Source organism: Crocodylus siamensis, chromosome 4, assembly GCF_052110815.1.
Source record: "Crocodylus siamensis isolate JL-2025a chromosome 4, ASM5211081v1, whole genome shotgun sequence".
In the NCBI taxonomy this organism is placed as follows: Eukaryota; Metazoa; Chordata; order Crocodylia; family Crocodylidae; genus Crocodylus; species Crocodylus siamensis.
This window is the reverse complement of record NC_143398.1, coordinates 59481383-59496354: the sequence shown is the minus strand read 5'-3', so window position 1 is coordinate 59496354 and position 14972 is coordinate 59481383. Positions and strand designations below refer to the sequence as shown.

The window sequence follows — 14972 nt, the reverse complement described above, 5'->3', positions numbered from 1 at the left end:
TGGGCGAACTTTTAGGATCGGGCCACCCTCACCAGGGATAATGCTAATAATCACCATCGTCACGTCCCCATGCCCGGGCCCCCTTTCCGTCCGCCCACGCCTGTGTGCTGCGGGCCCAGGCCAGGCTGGCTCAGGCGCCGCGCCCGTGAGGGGCCAGGGGCCAGCCCGGGGGCTCCGAGGCCGCCCCGCAGGTGAGGGGAGGCGCCCACCCCGCGCCGCTCCAGCTGCGGCGGCCCAGCCCAGATGTGCAGCGCCCCCGCCGGCGGGCGGAGCGGGAGGAGGAGGAGCAGCGGCTGCTGCACATGATCCCGCTCCTCCCCCGAGCCCGCGCCTCTCGCCGGCTGTCGGAGCGTGGCCGGCGCGGCGGGATCCAGCCCGACGCGGGGCGGGAGAGGGGATAAAAGCCGCGGCTCCGCAGCTGCAGCTGCAGCGAGCGTCTCCCCCGCAGCTGCAGCCGGGAGCGCCCCTAGCGGCTCCCTCCCGCCGCCTGGGAAGTTCTCGCGGGCCGGGAGCATGCGGGGCTGGAGCCTGCCCCTGCCATGGGCGAGCGGTCGCGGCTCCCCCGCCGGCGGGCGCCCGCACGGCCAGGTAATGCTGCCGGGGGGGCGCGGGGACACGCGGGGGTGGCGGCTCCCCCGGAGGGAAGCCTCCCGCAGCGCCCGGCCCCCGGGCTGGGGATTGGGCTAGAACTTCGCCTCTTCCCGGGCCCGTCGCGTCGCTGCGCGGGCCGGTTCCGGCGGGGTCAGCCCCGGTCGCTCGCCCAGGTGCCAGGAGACGTGGGTAGCGCCCGGGAGCCTGAAGGCAGGGCCGAGCCGAGCCGCCCCTTTAGCTGTCGGGAAGCTTATTTCGGTGGTCTGTAGAGCCGGCACGTAAGCTGTGAAGCCAGGTTCGCTTGTACAAATGCAGCCAGGCAAGGAGAGGCGATGTTAGGGCTAGAGGATCTTGGCCCTGGCAGCGCCTCTTCTTGCCCCCTCCAGGCACTTGGCATGGCAAAGGCCACTTGCAGGAATTGCTCCCGCTCTCCCTCTGCATCCATTCAGTCACGTTGAACGGGTCCACGGAGCTTGTGAAAGGCAAGGAGAAGCCCTACCCTGGCTCCTAAACTTTCCTCTGCAGCTGCCAAGGGACTACTGTAGTGCTGCTGAGTTTCAGCTTAGTGCAGACCATTTTTCCCCAGTCCCTTGCAGGTGCTGTGATAGGTGTAGGAGCTATATTATGAGCAAATTTTTAGTACAATAGGATGACTGAAGTAAGATGCCCAGCACTCTTCTTCCTTTACACCATGCCAGCCAGAGGAGCTAAGACAACCAACTGTGTGCAGTTGTCATTGCCAACATTTTGAACCTTGTCTATTGCCCCATTGATTCATTTGGTTTGCAGACTACTGTACCCCTTAGGGCTGTTGTGCAGCACTGCAATCTAGGCAGATGTTTCTTGCATTCTGTTTGTGTATTTGATCATTCTTTGCCTGTGTGAACTATTTAGCAAGTGTTGTTGCAGAGTTTCAGCCCACTTTTTCTAAATTGCCAGTGTTTTTCTGAATCTTGGTCCTGTCTTCTGAAGTGTCAGCTACTCCCTTCCCCCTCCCAGCAAAGTAGTATCCATAGATAAACACTATTCTCTCCCCCCAGATCAGTAAAACTAAGAGAATGAACAGCAGGAAGCTCACTGATAGGGAGAACTAAAATCCCACTTTATACAGCATCCTAGTCCGGCACTGAAGGATTTGAATTCATTAAGCACAATTATCAAGTCAGTTGTGCACCCACCCTGTAATAATTTCATATCAACTCTGCTTAAATGTTGTAAAAGTAATATACCTAGGCTTTAAGGCATTTGATATCTTCCCCAGTCCTTGACATCTTGTCATAGAAAGAAATCAGGTTGGTTAGTCAATGACTTGCAGTAAATCCATGCTGGTGGTTACCTATTTTGTCAGCCAGATTACTATGGACTGTTCAACTGAACAGCAAGGGAGAAGCATCCAAGCTATTTGTTGTAGCTTGTGGACTGGCAGTAGTCTTCAGACCAGCTTGGAACCACTTTACATATAATGTTCTTCCAGGTAACACCACCTCTCAAGCTATTAGATCTTGTAGATTAAGTGAGTCATCTGGTCAACAAAAACAACCAGAACAAAACACAACCATGCATCAAGCTTTCATAAAAAGGAAATGAGAGAAGACTTTTGTTTATGGTCCCCTGGTGGCTTGTTGCTGCCTGTGAATCATCTTCCTCCTAATTAGGAATCCCTTGGATTAAGACTAGTGGGTCAAATTCATTCCTAGTCATTCCACTGAGGTCAGATTCTCTTCCACATTAGCAGGAACTGATTAATGGAGGCTGTAACAGGGTGGGTTTCCCCCACCTTGGGGAAGATTAGCATGCTATAAAAGAAAACACAGGGGAGGCAAGGCACTTCACTCCACAGTAAGACAAGATGAGTAAAAGGTAAATGCCTAAAATGCTTTAGGTCACACTACTGTAAAAAACAAAAGAAAAACCAAGTGAATACAATGGGGACAAGTGTAGGCTAGTTACCTCATGGTAAGAAGTGTGTCTTTTCTTAAAACTTCTTTTCATTGCTAAGTGGGCTTTGTAACAACTCACTTGCCATCTACTACTAGATCTTACCACTAGGTATTGAGTTGAACTGGTTACCAAAACAGACTTCAAGATTTTTGCTGTGAAGGCATACTCTTATCACTTCTGTCCGGGGAAGGGCACAAAAGGAAAAGGTAGCTCTGCCTGAAGTCACAGATGGTGTCAAATATATGAATGCACCAGCCAGCTGTAGTTCAGTAGTATTTCTCTTCCATCATGTTACTTGCTTACAGAGATTAAGGACACTTGATTCCCAGATAATCCAGCTCCAGTCTGCCAGGAATACAAATGTCCATGGAAGAGTAGATTCAGAGAGTGCCTTTGGCCACCCTAAAACAAACACTTAAATGAAACATTTTGGTTTTTGGTTTAAGTGAAATAAAAGTCTTAGTGTGGGGCAAGGAATCTTCAAAGTCTCTTTAACTGCTCACCAAATACCATGCTAGTACAAACTGGAGGCATCTCCGTAACCAATACCCCTTCTTTTTATCCAAGTATATTTAGTATTTACAGGTGGCTAGAACTCCTTATAAGAAAAGAGCAATTGGCCATGATTAACCAAAGTGTTTGGGGATATTCTTCAAGCAGATGTATGGATTGTTGAGAATATTTTTCTAGCTGATGGGGAAATCCTATACGTCTACCTGACTTTTCCCAAGTCAGAATTTATTTGAAAGATATTTGTACTCTCAAAAAAATACTTAGTTCATTTTGCTTATGATGAAAGAGTTCAAATAATGTCCAAAAAGTAATTTAAAGATGTTAAGCACTTCCAGTTTTCCATTAACATTAGGAATTCATTTAATTGAAGTTCTCTCGAGACTCTGGGATGACTGAACCTAGTTTGGGGGCTGTGCCCCCAATGACCAGTGCCCCCCTACTATTAGGCTCCCTGAAACTCTGTTAGTAGAGTTGCCCCTATTCTGTTAGGCTCAGTACTGAACTTTTGCCTGGGGTACCAAAAAAAGGTAAACTGTGCCCTGATCCTACTGTATCTGCGAAGAAGCCACATTACAATGCCCCTTGGCACTGCAGAAACTTCAAGTTAGATGGTTTCAACTGCTTTTCAATAGAAGGTACCTCCTGAACTGCATTATGCTCATACAGCATAGCACCCAGGCTAACTCTCTCTGCCTCTTAGCAGTGAATGAACATGGCATACCAAAGTGGCTTTGCTGAGCTGCAGAGTTAACTAGCTGGGGTGCTGAGCTGTATGAACACAACATTATCCATGCCACATTACACCCAAATGGCAGAATTAATTTGTTTTTAGCAGAGTTCATTAGCTTCTTTATACCACTGTGCTATGGTAGTCATAATAAAATCAGAACCAGAAGCAAGACTAAAAGTAGTTTTTAATAACACATCTGTGGAACTACCAGGACAATGTTGCAAGTTGTCCTTTGAAAATTAATTGGTCACTTTAATATAATAAAAATAACATAACATCTAAATACAGGTGGCATTATAGCCCAGCTTGGATGAGAAGTCAGGGGAAGGAAGCTGGGGATCAAAACCAGTTGGGTATGTGGGATAGTCTCAGCTTTCTCACCTGCCCCCATCTCCTTGCCTACCCAGGAAACAAGGTGGGACTCTAGAAGTAGCAGGAAGCAAGAGGTAGAGAGACTGGGAGTAGCACAGGCAAGCTTGATTCTAGCATTTTCTGCCTTTCAAGGATTAGGTTTTTTAACCTGGTTACTGGTTTTCTAGTCTGGACTATGTGGGACAATTACTGAAATCATGATGAAAGGTTCAAATCAGGATTTTAAAGTTCCATTTTTCCAAGTGTTGTGCAAACACACAGGGATATGAAGCAGTTACCCTCAAGGAGCTCCTGATCAAATTTAGTTTAATGTTTAGAAGTCTAGTACACTATGAAAGATCCCAAAGTACCCATGCAATTTAAGTTCCTACAGCCAACTCATTTTACAAGTCAGTAGGACTGAATTATGAAGTCTTACTGCTCAGGTGGGCAGCAGGGTGGCAAGGGGGAGCTGGGAGTCAGGTCAGGGAGACTCTTGGAGCCCCACCCCTAGCTTCCAGGGTTTAAAAAAAGAGTTGCCACCATACTGCCCAACTGGACAGTAAGAGAAAGCCAGCAAGAGGCAGTGAAGCCCCCTGCTTCTTAAAAGTCAGGAACTGTCAGTGCTTTCCAGGGGGAGGGAAAGCCCACCCACCCAGACTATCCCTTATTTTCATGTACTTACATCAGTAAAATGATGAGGAAAAAGTAAAGCTCATAGTCATTATAAAGTTCTCCAAGCAGGAAAGGTGGTTACAAACCATCTTAAGTTGGAAGAGTTAATAGCATGTTTATTTGTGGTGGTCATTGACAAAACACAATAAGGAAGGGAAGGAGTATGGTCACTGCTCATACTTTGACCAAATATTTGGTTGGCTCTTCATGGAGGGGTTAGATATATAGTGCATGCCTATATCTGACGATACACGTTTTATTATTTATGCTGGGATTATCAGTGGGGGACCCAGTCCTAGATAAAATTCCATTGTACAAATGCTTAGTAAAATAATAGTGCCAACCCTAAAAAGACTTTATGGTTTAAAACGAGAGAGAGACAACAAGCGTCTGTAAGAGGTTTTGCTTCCAGGGGCAGCTGCTGCACCTCTTAGGGGCCATATTATGCTAGTTCTCATGCCCTGGCTTTCCTAATCTAGCCTTCAGATACAGCTACCCCTTGATTTAACATTGTGCTTACATTGTTCTTGAAATAAGCAACTTTAAGCAAAACAATGTTAAACGAATCAAAATTTCCCCATAAGAATTAATGTAAAATACGTAGGGTTAGGTTCCAGGGAGACCTTTTTTGCTGGACACAAGATATTATCTACTTATACAGTATAAACTTGAAATAATTTTAAACGAACAATTTAATACAGGTATAAGTTTTAAGTTACTTATACAGTCATGACGAGTTAGAAACATTCAGGGAAGCCTTACACTGACACACGGTAAACAACAGTGGCTGCCACACTGAAGCAGGAGCATTGCTTGGCTTACATCACAAAGCAGTTACCTACTAGCAGGCAGCGGGCAAACAGTGTTATAACCGAACACTGTGCAACTTTAAACAAGTATGTTCTCCGATAGATCAGTGACATAATAATGAAACAGTGTTAACCAGACAACATTAAGTAAGGAGCTGCTGTACCTGGATTTCAGCTTTTGGTACCTTGCTGAAGTTCTCATTGTTAGGCTGCCAGTCAGCCCATCCTCACACTTTAGCTTGAGCAGGTCTTTTACCAATCCCAGTCAGGCTGCCTTTCAGGGTACCCTACCCCTCCTGGCACTTGTTTAGGTACTAATCCCTGCCACAGGGCTCCGGGCTCTTGGAGTACAGTACCCAAACTGCAGGGTGCTTTACTGGCATCCTCTGTAACAGTATTGTTTCTCATGCATCCTTCATGGCCTCCTCCCCTCCTTTTCACCACCCCAAACTTCACAGTTTTAACAGAAACAAAATGAATAACTTATCTTCCTGTACACTACTCCTGAAGAGACTCCTTTGGTTGTGAGGATCTGAGCCAAACTAAAGCTTGGACCCCAGGCTCAGACTTATGTGGCCCTTCCATTCACCTGATGTGGCTTGCTGTTCCTAAGGCCCGGGTGCCGCTTATTCAACAACCCACTGTTGTACTGCCTGCAATTTGTAGACTGGATCCTACAGCCCATTTACCTGTGCTACTTGCACCTGCAGCTAGTCTCCTTGCAAGCTGCACTTGCTCTGTCAACATAGCAGGGGTTCTTTAGCCCTTTGCTACCCTGCTCTTACTTCCCTGCTACCCTATTCTTACTTCCTCTAAGTAATAGGGGGCCCCTGTTGCAGTGGCTATAACAGTGCAGAAAATGAGGCCCTGTTTTGACTGCTTCCCCACCAAGCCCACAAATAATACAGAGAAACAAGCACCACTTACTCACTTCTGCTCCACCTGTGCCAAAACTCAGCAGTTAAGGAGCATAAAAATGCTGGGAGGGGATCTTGAACACACCTTTTTAAGCTGTCTACACTGCTGAGAGGGGGAGCAAGTGATAGGGTTTGGTTCTCTGAATCCATGGCTTAGTTGGGAAGTGGTTATGATACAGCCTTTGACAATTACAGCCAATATTTAGAGCAGTAGTCACAGGAGGCTAGGTGCCTACTTCCTTTTCTAACCAATCTCCTGTGGGGGAAAAAACCAAACAAACCCAAAACAAAAAACAGGAGAGTATGGATGAGAAGAGAAAGTTACAGTTAAAGGAGGTCACATCACACTCAGTTTGTGCATACTTCTTTACTAAACAGACACTTACATTTTACCTAATTCACTCTTGCGGCAAAAGTGAAAGGGCTTTTTTCTGTTTTGTTTTTAAGGAAGGACTTGAATAAATCCAGAGAGCTGGCTTGGTATATGAGTTTTTAAAGAGCTTTCCAGGCAAGGAAGGATGCATAAAGAAATCTATGAGAAGATAAAGTGGGACCAAGGTTCCTGCCATCCATGACTTATTTGAGGTGTCTAAAATGCAGAAAGCTAGTTAAGGACATCTTAAACCTTACAGTGATCACATGTGGCTTGATCTTTGGGAGGTTAAAACAGGTGTTGGTGGACATTTTTTACTGCTGAAAAAGATCAAGACTGAGCCAAGTTCTCTTCTGTACGTAGGTCTGGCTCCAGTGAAATCAATGGGACTATTCACTGAATAAATGCCCCATAATTCCTATCAGGCTTCATCACAAAAACATCGCAATATAGCTACATGCTCTCTAAAAATACTAGCTCAAAACATCAGTAAATACAATACACTTTAAACCCATATATTAATAATCTTCAAATGTATGTCCATACTTCATTTTACCATCAATCAAGGATATTAAATGTTTCTTATTAAAATATACATACAACATTATTGTAGAACAGTAATTAGTATATTAGTCAATGACATCCATGATAGAAACATATCTTAGTTCTGAAGTCAGGATTGCAAAAGTCAATCAATGAATGAGTGTGAGTTGAGGTTACTGTTCTGTGATTACTCTACTTTGGATTTGAGAACAATAGTAGGCTTTGTTCTTTGTTGTCCCATGAAGTCACTTGCACTTGTATGAGGTGGTGAATGCATTTCCAAAACAGTGGTACCTCTTTCTCTCTCTGAACATGTTTGATTGAATGCAGAAAGTATGAAACAATGAGGAATTGCATCCAGTCTTCTTGTATATCATAGACTGGAGAGTGGAATTTATACCACAGTCCTGTGTAAGTATCGATGTAGAACCACACTAGTACCAAAATACCAGTGAGACTGTGCTTCTAAAAGGATGAGGCACACTGCTCTCCAAATATCTTCTCCACACCCTGTTTCTGATTTCAAAGTGGGAATGGGGCAAGTAGTCCCTACCCATTCTGGAAAGCAAAGACTAGTAATGTGAACAGCCTCTACTCATCTGTGCAAGGTCAAGAAGCCTTTTCTTTGTTAGGTAAAGTTATATTCCAATCTGATATGGACAATAAGAAGTAATTTACTTGCTACTTGATGCTTAGATTGTGTAAATGATATAGCTGTTCTCATTTAGCAACTCTAGCAGGCTTTAGAAACCATAAGAGTCGTATCCTCTGAGAATCTGTCTTTGTATCTGTTGTTATAGTAGGCCCTTGTGAGACGTAGTGGAAAGGGACAGAAACTGCCCCACTAAATTTCAAGCATCTTCTTCAAAGTGTGGAGGCCCTAGAACATATCAGTTAAAAATAAGGTTGGGTTTAATGGGAGTGTGGAGGGGGGTTGTTGCTATTCATTGTTGTTTTGTTTTTAAAACGGGCAAAACATTGTATTTTTCCCCTAATCAAGTCCTGGGAAAAAACTGTATAAACTAAAACTTTAAAAAAAAAATATCCAGAGCCAGATGCCTGACTGGAAAATTTCACCCTGAGCTGTTTGTTTAGCAGAGAGATAAGAATCCAAAGCAATTTTGCAGTGCAGTACCATAATCTCTTCAATAATAAACATTTTTAAAACCAAATATTAATTCTAAAATGGCCTGCATCTTTCATTTGATGTTTTTTAAAAGAGCTGTTATACACCATAGAGATTACGTCCTTTTAAATGTCTTTATTTGATCTCTTTTTTTTCCCTCAAGTTGAGGAATAGAACATTTGGGTGCTATTCAACTTCAAGAATATCATGTAGTCAAAGAAATACAGTACAGGTTTCACTTTAGCTTATAAAAAGTAACAAATAGCATCCCTCTGACATTTAAACCTACATAGTCAGTTAGAAATTTCTCCGTTTGGAACTATGTGGCATTTTCTGATTAGGAACAAATAAATCTAAAATTGTTCCCCAGAAGACAATGAACACATCCATGTCAAGTGAGCAACTTCTCTTCGCCATATCAGAAGTTGCACCTTTGGCCATGGCTGGGAATAGTGCAGTAACTAATGGATAAGAGAACATGGTTTCATAGTTTGTAGGGTCAGAAGGGACCTGAACAGATCATCAAGTCTGACCCCCCTGCCATGGCAGGAAAGAGTACTGGGGTCAGATGACTCCAGCAAGGTGTACATCAAGCCTCCTCTTAAAGACCCCCAGGGTAGGAGCCGGCACCACTTCTCTTGGAAGCTGGTTCCAGATCCTAGCCACCCTGACCGTAAAGTAGCGCCTCCTGATATCTAGCGTAAATCTACCCTCTGCCAGCTTCTGACCGTTATTTCTAGTCACTCCTGGTAGTGCTCGGGGGAACAGGAACTCCCCCAATGCCTGCCAGTCCCCTCTGACTAGTTTGTAACAGGCCACTAGATCCCCCCTCAGCCTTCTCTTTTGGAGGCTGAACAGGTTCGGGTCCTGTAGCCTCTCCTCGTAGGGCCTACCCTGCTGCCCCCTATCAGTGCTTCAGAAGTTTCATACTTGCCTTAATTTCAGTCCTGCTCTATAGAAAGCCATTTCTGACTCTGTTCTTGGCTGTAATAAATTTGAGTTCTTTTATCCAGTTGGTAGGGTTTTTTGTTGCCGGGTTTTTGGGGGGGTTTTTTGGGTTTTTTTTGGAAGGGAGAGCAAAATATAGTGTCAGTAATGTTAAGTTTTGCACTCATCTGCAAATTTTCACAAGGATGCAAAACAGTTGAAAAATCATGTCCTAAAAATAATTAGATTTAAAAACTAACCATGTGAAATGGAAAGGATTAATTCATTAAACAATGGCTGTATTTATTCAAAGCATTTGCATAAGAAACCACCCAGGTACAAATCTTAAATATTAATATTCTGTACTTCTGTATTCCTCTTTTCAACAGTGATTAATGAAAGGGAAATCACATGTATAATCTGTGGCAAGGAGAACTGGGAGACCCCTAAGACAGAGCCATAATGTCTTTAACCTGCCAGACAATATCTACTTGGCTTGGATTTCTTAAACTGAACTGCAAAGGACTGGCATGCCTCTTGGTTTTTACAGTAAGCGTATGTGGCAGTGCCTCTGGGATGTGTCCTACAGCCTGTATCTGTGCTAGTGACATTGTAAGCTGCACCAATAAGAACCTCTCTAAGGTGCCAGGAACTCTCTACAAATGCATAAAAAGACTGGATCTGAGTTACAACAGAATTGGATTCTTGGAACCTGAATGGGTCCCAATGCTATTTGACAAACTGAACTTTTTAATAATTAATCATAATAGTATTAGCAGTATTGTCACTGGAAGTTTTTCAACAACTCCAAATTTAAAGTACTTAGACTTATCATCCAACAACTTGAAGACACTGAACAGCCCTGTATTTCAAGAGCTGAGAGTACTGGAAGTCCTTTTGCTTTACAACAATCAGATAACACAGATTGATTCTTCAGCCTTTGGAGGATTGTACAAATTGCAGAAACTGTACTTGAGTTATAACTTGCTCTCACACTTCCCTTTGGACTTGTATCTTGGAAAACACAAACTTTCAGAACTTGTGTTACTAGACACTTCCTATAATCGCATCCAGTCAATACCCATTCAACGTTTAAGTTTAGTGCTGGCCAAACAACTTAGTGGCATCTATCTTCATGGCAACCCATTCTACTGTGATTGCACACTATACTCCATGCTAATATTTTGGTATCATAGACGCTTCAACTCTGTGATGGATTTCAAAAATGAATATGCCTGCATGTTACGTTCTGACCTAAAAGGTTCCAATAAACTGCCTTTATTGCACGATAACTTTTTGAATTGCTCCGAAAGCACCATCAATGGCTCTTTCCATGCCTTTGGCTTTATTCATGATGCGCAAGTTGGTGACAGGTTAATTGTACACTGTGACAGCAGAATTAGTGAGGCAGGCACACATTTCGTCTGGGTTAGGCCAGACAATAGACTCCTGGAGCCAGATAGAGAGATTGAAAATTTTAAGGTGTTTCATAATGGGAGTCTGGAGATAGCGAACGCTCAGTTGGAAGACTCTGGGTTGTATTCATGCATTGCAATAAATAAGCGAAGACTGTTAAATGAAACCATAGAGGTCAGAATAAATGTAAGCAATTTCACACTAAACCGATCCCATACTCATGAAGCATTTAATACTGCTTTCACCACCCTTGCTGCCTGTGTCGCCAGTATTATTTTAGTGTTACTTTATCTGTATCTGACCCCTTGCCCTTGTCGGTGTAAGGCAAAAAGGAGAAAAAGGAAACTGAACCAAAGCAGTGCCCATTCATCCATACTAAACTCTACCCCATCTCAGGATTTCCCAGCTGATGAGAAGAAGTCCAGCAGTGGTAAAAGAGTGGTGTTCCTTGAGCCTGTGAATGAGCCAAAACAGGGACAGAATGGGAAAGTAAGGCTGTTTCCCAATGAGAATATCATTGCAGAGAGCATCTTGAAAACTACCCGATCAAAATCCGATTCAGATTCTGTCAATTCTGTGTTCTCGGATACACCTTTCATGCCGTCGACTTAGTTTTCTGCCTGTATTTGTATTGTGCAGTTACATTTCTTAATACTTCGTCTGCTTGTAGCAACCTTCAGGAAAAAAAAAACAAATAAAATGAGGAAAAAATGTTTTAGAAAAACCTCCAGTGTCAGTCATTGAGAACAGCTTAACAGCTTCCTTTCCACAAATACACAGTAACAACATCTTACTTCAGGAAAGCAAACTGGGTACCATCAAAGATTTTATCTATACTACAGAGTTAACAGAGTCTTCTACCCCAACTGCGCACACAGTCCTGTCACCCATGGTTAGAGTTGCTTTCATCCCAAACTGGCCAACTCACCTGCTTTTATTCAGGCAGTCTCCATCCCTCCACAGCAGAAAGGACATAAGCTAATGCACTTGGTTGCTGATAGTCCTTTTGGGGATGTGTGGGGAACAATAGGAAAGCAATGGACGTCTGGCAAGTTCTCTGTGATTCTTTCCTCGTGAATTCTAAATGTAGCTCAGGTTGATGCAGAACACAAGAAACGTGGGACACATCTCAAAAGTCCTAAACGAGCACAGCTTCAGTGAGAATACCACAGCTCAAAATGACATTGTGCAGTGTGTCTGCTTAGTCAGACTAAGGTACCTTGGGTGTTCAGACCTGGGTACCAACCATTCAAGTTCACTACAGTTAGAATATACCCAAACTTGGGATAGGGAATACTTTGCTATATGACTTCTAGTTGACAACTACGAAGCAAATGGGTTTGTTGTAGTGTGTGTGTGTGTGTGTGTGTGTGTGTGTGTGTGTGTATTTTTTAAACTAAACATAAGAAACGGCTTCTTACGTGTATAAAGCTAAATGTCACTTCAGTATCACAGCAGCACCAGTTAACAGGCCTCCAAATATGAAAAGAAATACCTTCCAACTTGTTCCCTACTCCAATGGAAAAGAATCAAATGAAATTATAAAATCTGAGTATTACAAAATGCTCCTGTTATACTGTAAACATTTCCTGTAATTCATTTTTATGACTATGGACTGAAAATCTGTTGACTTGGAACTATGGGAAATTTAAAAATGGGGAAAATCCTGGTTACTTTTCCCACAAATGGTGAGATTGCTCATGAAAGATGAACAAATCAGTTTAATTATTTGGATCCCTGTGCTCTTTATTCAACTTCCTTAGGTGAAAGTTTTGTTGTTGACTTACTAACATAAACACCAAGTCTGGACCCCATTCTTCTGTGGTGGTTTGTTTCTCCAAATCCAATTTTGGATTGCTTTTTGATGTATTCTTTATTTTGCAAAACATGCAAGATTTTCATGCAATTTCATTTTAAAGATTTGCATTAAGGAAGATATAACATTTGAGTCAAATCCTGTAAGGTGAAGAATACCCCCAATTTATTTAGCTAAGCTTGCTTAGCCTCTCATTTTGAACATCTAACACTGTCAAAAAAGTCACATCCCCAGATAACTCACTAAATTAATGATTGGATAGTATTCTGTATTGCAGGAATTTATTTAAGAAAGAAATCTTTTAAAAATATTTTAATTCTTTCAAGTATATGTATATCTTTATTAGGCTGGACTTTGCCACTCGTGCTTACTGTAGGTTGAGTAGTATCTTCACAGAAATCAATAGGTCTCTAAAGAGAAAGGAACTTTATAAATTATTAAATTGAGTAGACCCTGCCTCTTGTCTCTTCAAATAATATACTAATAATAAATGACCTACCAAAATCAGAGTCAAGGAGCTATATAGTATAAGAAGAAGCAGTGTATCTAGCTAAGTGTTATTTCAATAGTCACTTAACATTTGAATGTTTTCACTAGAGCTGCACTTCCTGACTTTTAGCTCAGGTTAGCCAAAAACAGCCAACCAAATGAAAAAAAAAAAAAGGGCCAGGATGTTGCTAGTTAGTTTTTTCAAACAATTTTTTAGAAAACAAATTAAACCGTGAAAAATTGTTCCCAGGATATGTGCAAGTTAGGAGACAAAGAGAAGAATTAAAAAGCTGTAAGATTTTTATTCAGACATGTAAGGAAACAAATGTTTTTTTTATTTCACTTAATTTTTGGGTTGGAAAGATTTTTCAGTTTATATTAAATAAAATTTAAGGAACTCCTGCTTGGAAAATGAGGCTTTGTACATCCTTCTCTCACAAATCCCTCTTCTGCAAACCTTAATTGGAACACAGTCAGTAGTTCTGCATATACGATCTGGTGGTAGACAGTTCTAGGATCAGTGTTGAAATCAGTGGTAGTTTTACTGTTGACATTAAGGAGGAAGAACTTTTGAGAAATTTTCCTGCTTGCAGATTATTAGACTTGAAAAATTAAACAAGCTGCGCGACTGGGATGCACCCTTCATAAATGGTACATCATGGTCCTATTCCTAGGAGAGCCTGTACGTGTTGGATATGGTGCTGAGCAAATATTAACTCAGTACCTAGCTTTATCTTGCATAGGTTACTGGTATGGAGATGCATTTACATTTTTATAAAAGATGCTAATCCAGTCGCACATACTATGTATTACATAAAGAAAATATATTGTGACAGTTGGCCACAGGTATGATTGAAAAACTGGAGTTAGAGTATCTGATTTCCTTCCACTTGTCCTACTTATGATTAACTGGGTATTCCTAAGAAAGCCTGTACTTCCAAGATATGGTGCTAAGCAAACATTAACTCAGTACCTAGGTTTAGTTTGCATAGGTTATTGTCATGGAGATGATTAACTTGTATAAAAATGTAAATACAAGTCATAGCCAATTAGATGGCAAGGAAATCAGTTTCTGCCATTGGCCAGAGAGCTGACTGTCTAAATTTATCCTTATCCAAATGCACACCTGTTCTTTGTTCTAAGCCAACACTTGCAGTTACACCATTAATTCAGCACAGTGTATGCAATTTAAAACTAGTTTTTAGATATAGGGAAAAGCAAATGGATTCTGAACCCTTACACCTATGGGATTTACAGCCCATTGGAGCGCATAAGGATCTGTTGGGTCAGTCCCAAGCTGTCAACCTGTTAAAAGAAAAACTAAATGTAGACTAAGCAGCCACTATTTACTGCAGATGTTAATTACTTATATTTTAGTCAGTGCTTAAAATATTTAGCTGTGTGATTATACATCTAAGATGAGGCTAAGAACATTTCTTAACAGTGTAGCAGTATTGGTATTTCTGATTTGTTTTATCACAAAGTTAAATGGTTTGCCGTTTCAACTGAAAGAAAGTGTTTAAGTAGTTCTGTAACGTCAATCTTTCTAATATTTACAATACAACAATAGCACACCTGTGATCCCAGGCTGCTATGCAGAAGGCCATGAACTGTCAACAGTGTTTCATTGCTCACTCAACAAACATGCCACCCTGAATTTGACCCAAGTTTATCCTCTTGTGTACAGAATAGGAGTCAATAAAATCATCAGAGACAGCAAAATGCCAAGACTGAAAAACTGGGTACTCTAGTAAT

General features: G+C 42.1%; 1 protein-coding gene and 1 long non-coding RNA gene across 2 annotated transcripts in view; one reads left to right on the top strand and one right to left on the bottom strand.

Annotated features, from left to right (window-relative positions):
• The first annotated feature begins 296 nt into the window (after positions 1–296).
• On the top strand, positions 297–13533 carry AMIGO2 (adhesion molecule with Ig like domain 2). The gene is made up of 2 exons (XM_090042406.1): positions 297–588; positions 9886–13533. The coding sequence occupies exon 2, from the start codon at positions 9959–9961 to the stop codon at positions 11522–11524; it is 1566 nt and encodes a 521-aa protein (XP_089898532.1). The 5' UTR covers positions 297–588; positions 9886–9958; the 3' UTR covers positions 11525–13533.
• The window catches only part of LOC149865766 (uncharacterized), a 204143-nt gene continuing 200650 nt past the window's right edge, over positions 11480–14972 (bottom strand). Inside the window, exon 4 of the long non-coding RNA XR_016441771.1 lies at positions 11480–11586. This is a non-coding gene — a long non-coding RNA (uncharacterized LOC149865766). The remainder of the gene's footprint in view (positions 11587–14972) is intronic.

Coding starts and splice junctions, on each gene's coding strand:
- AMIGO2 (XM_090042406.1), top strand. CDS start 9,959: ATGTCTTTAACCTGCCAGACAATATCTACTTGGCTTGGATTTCTTAAA.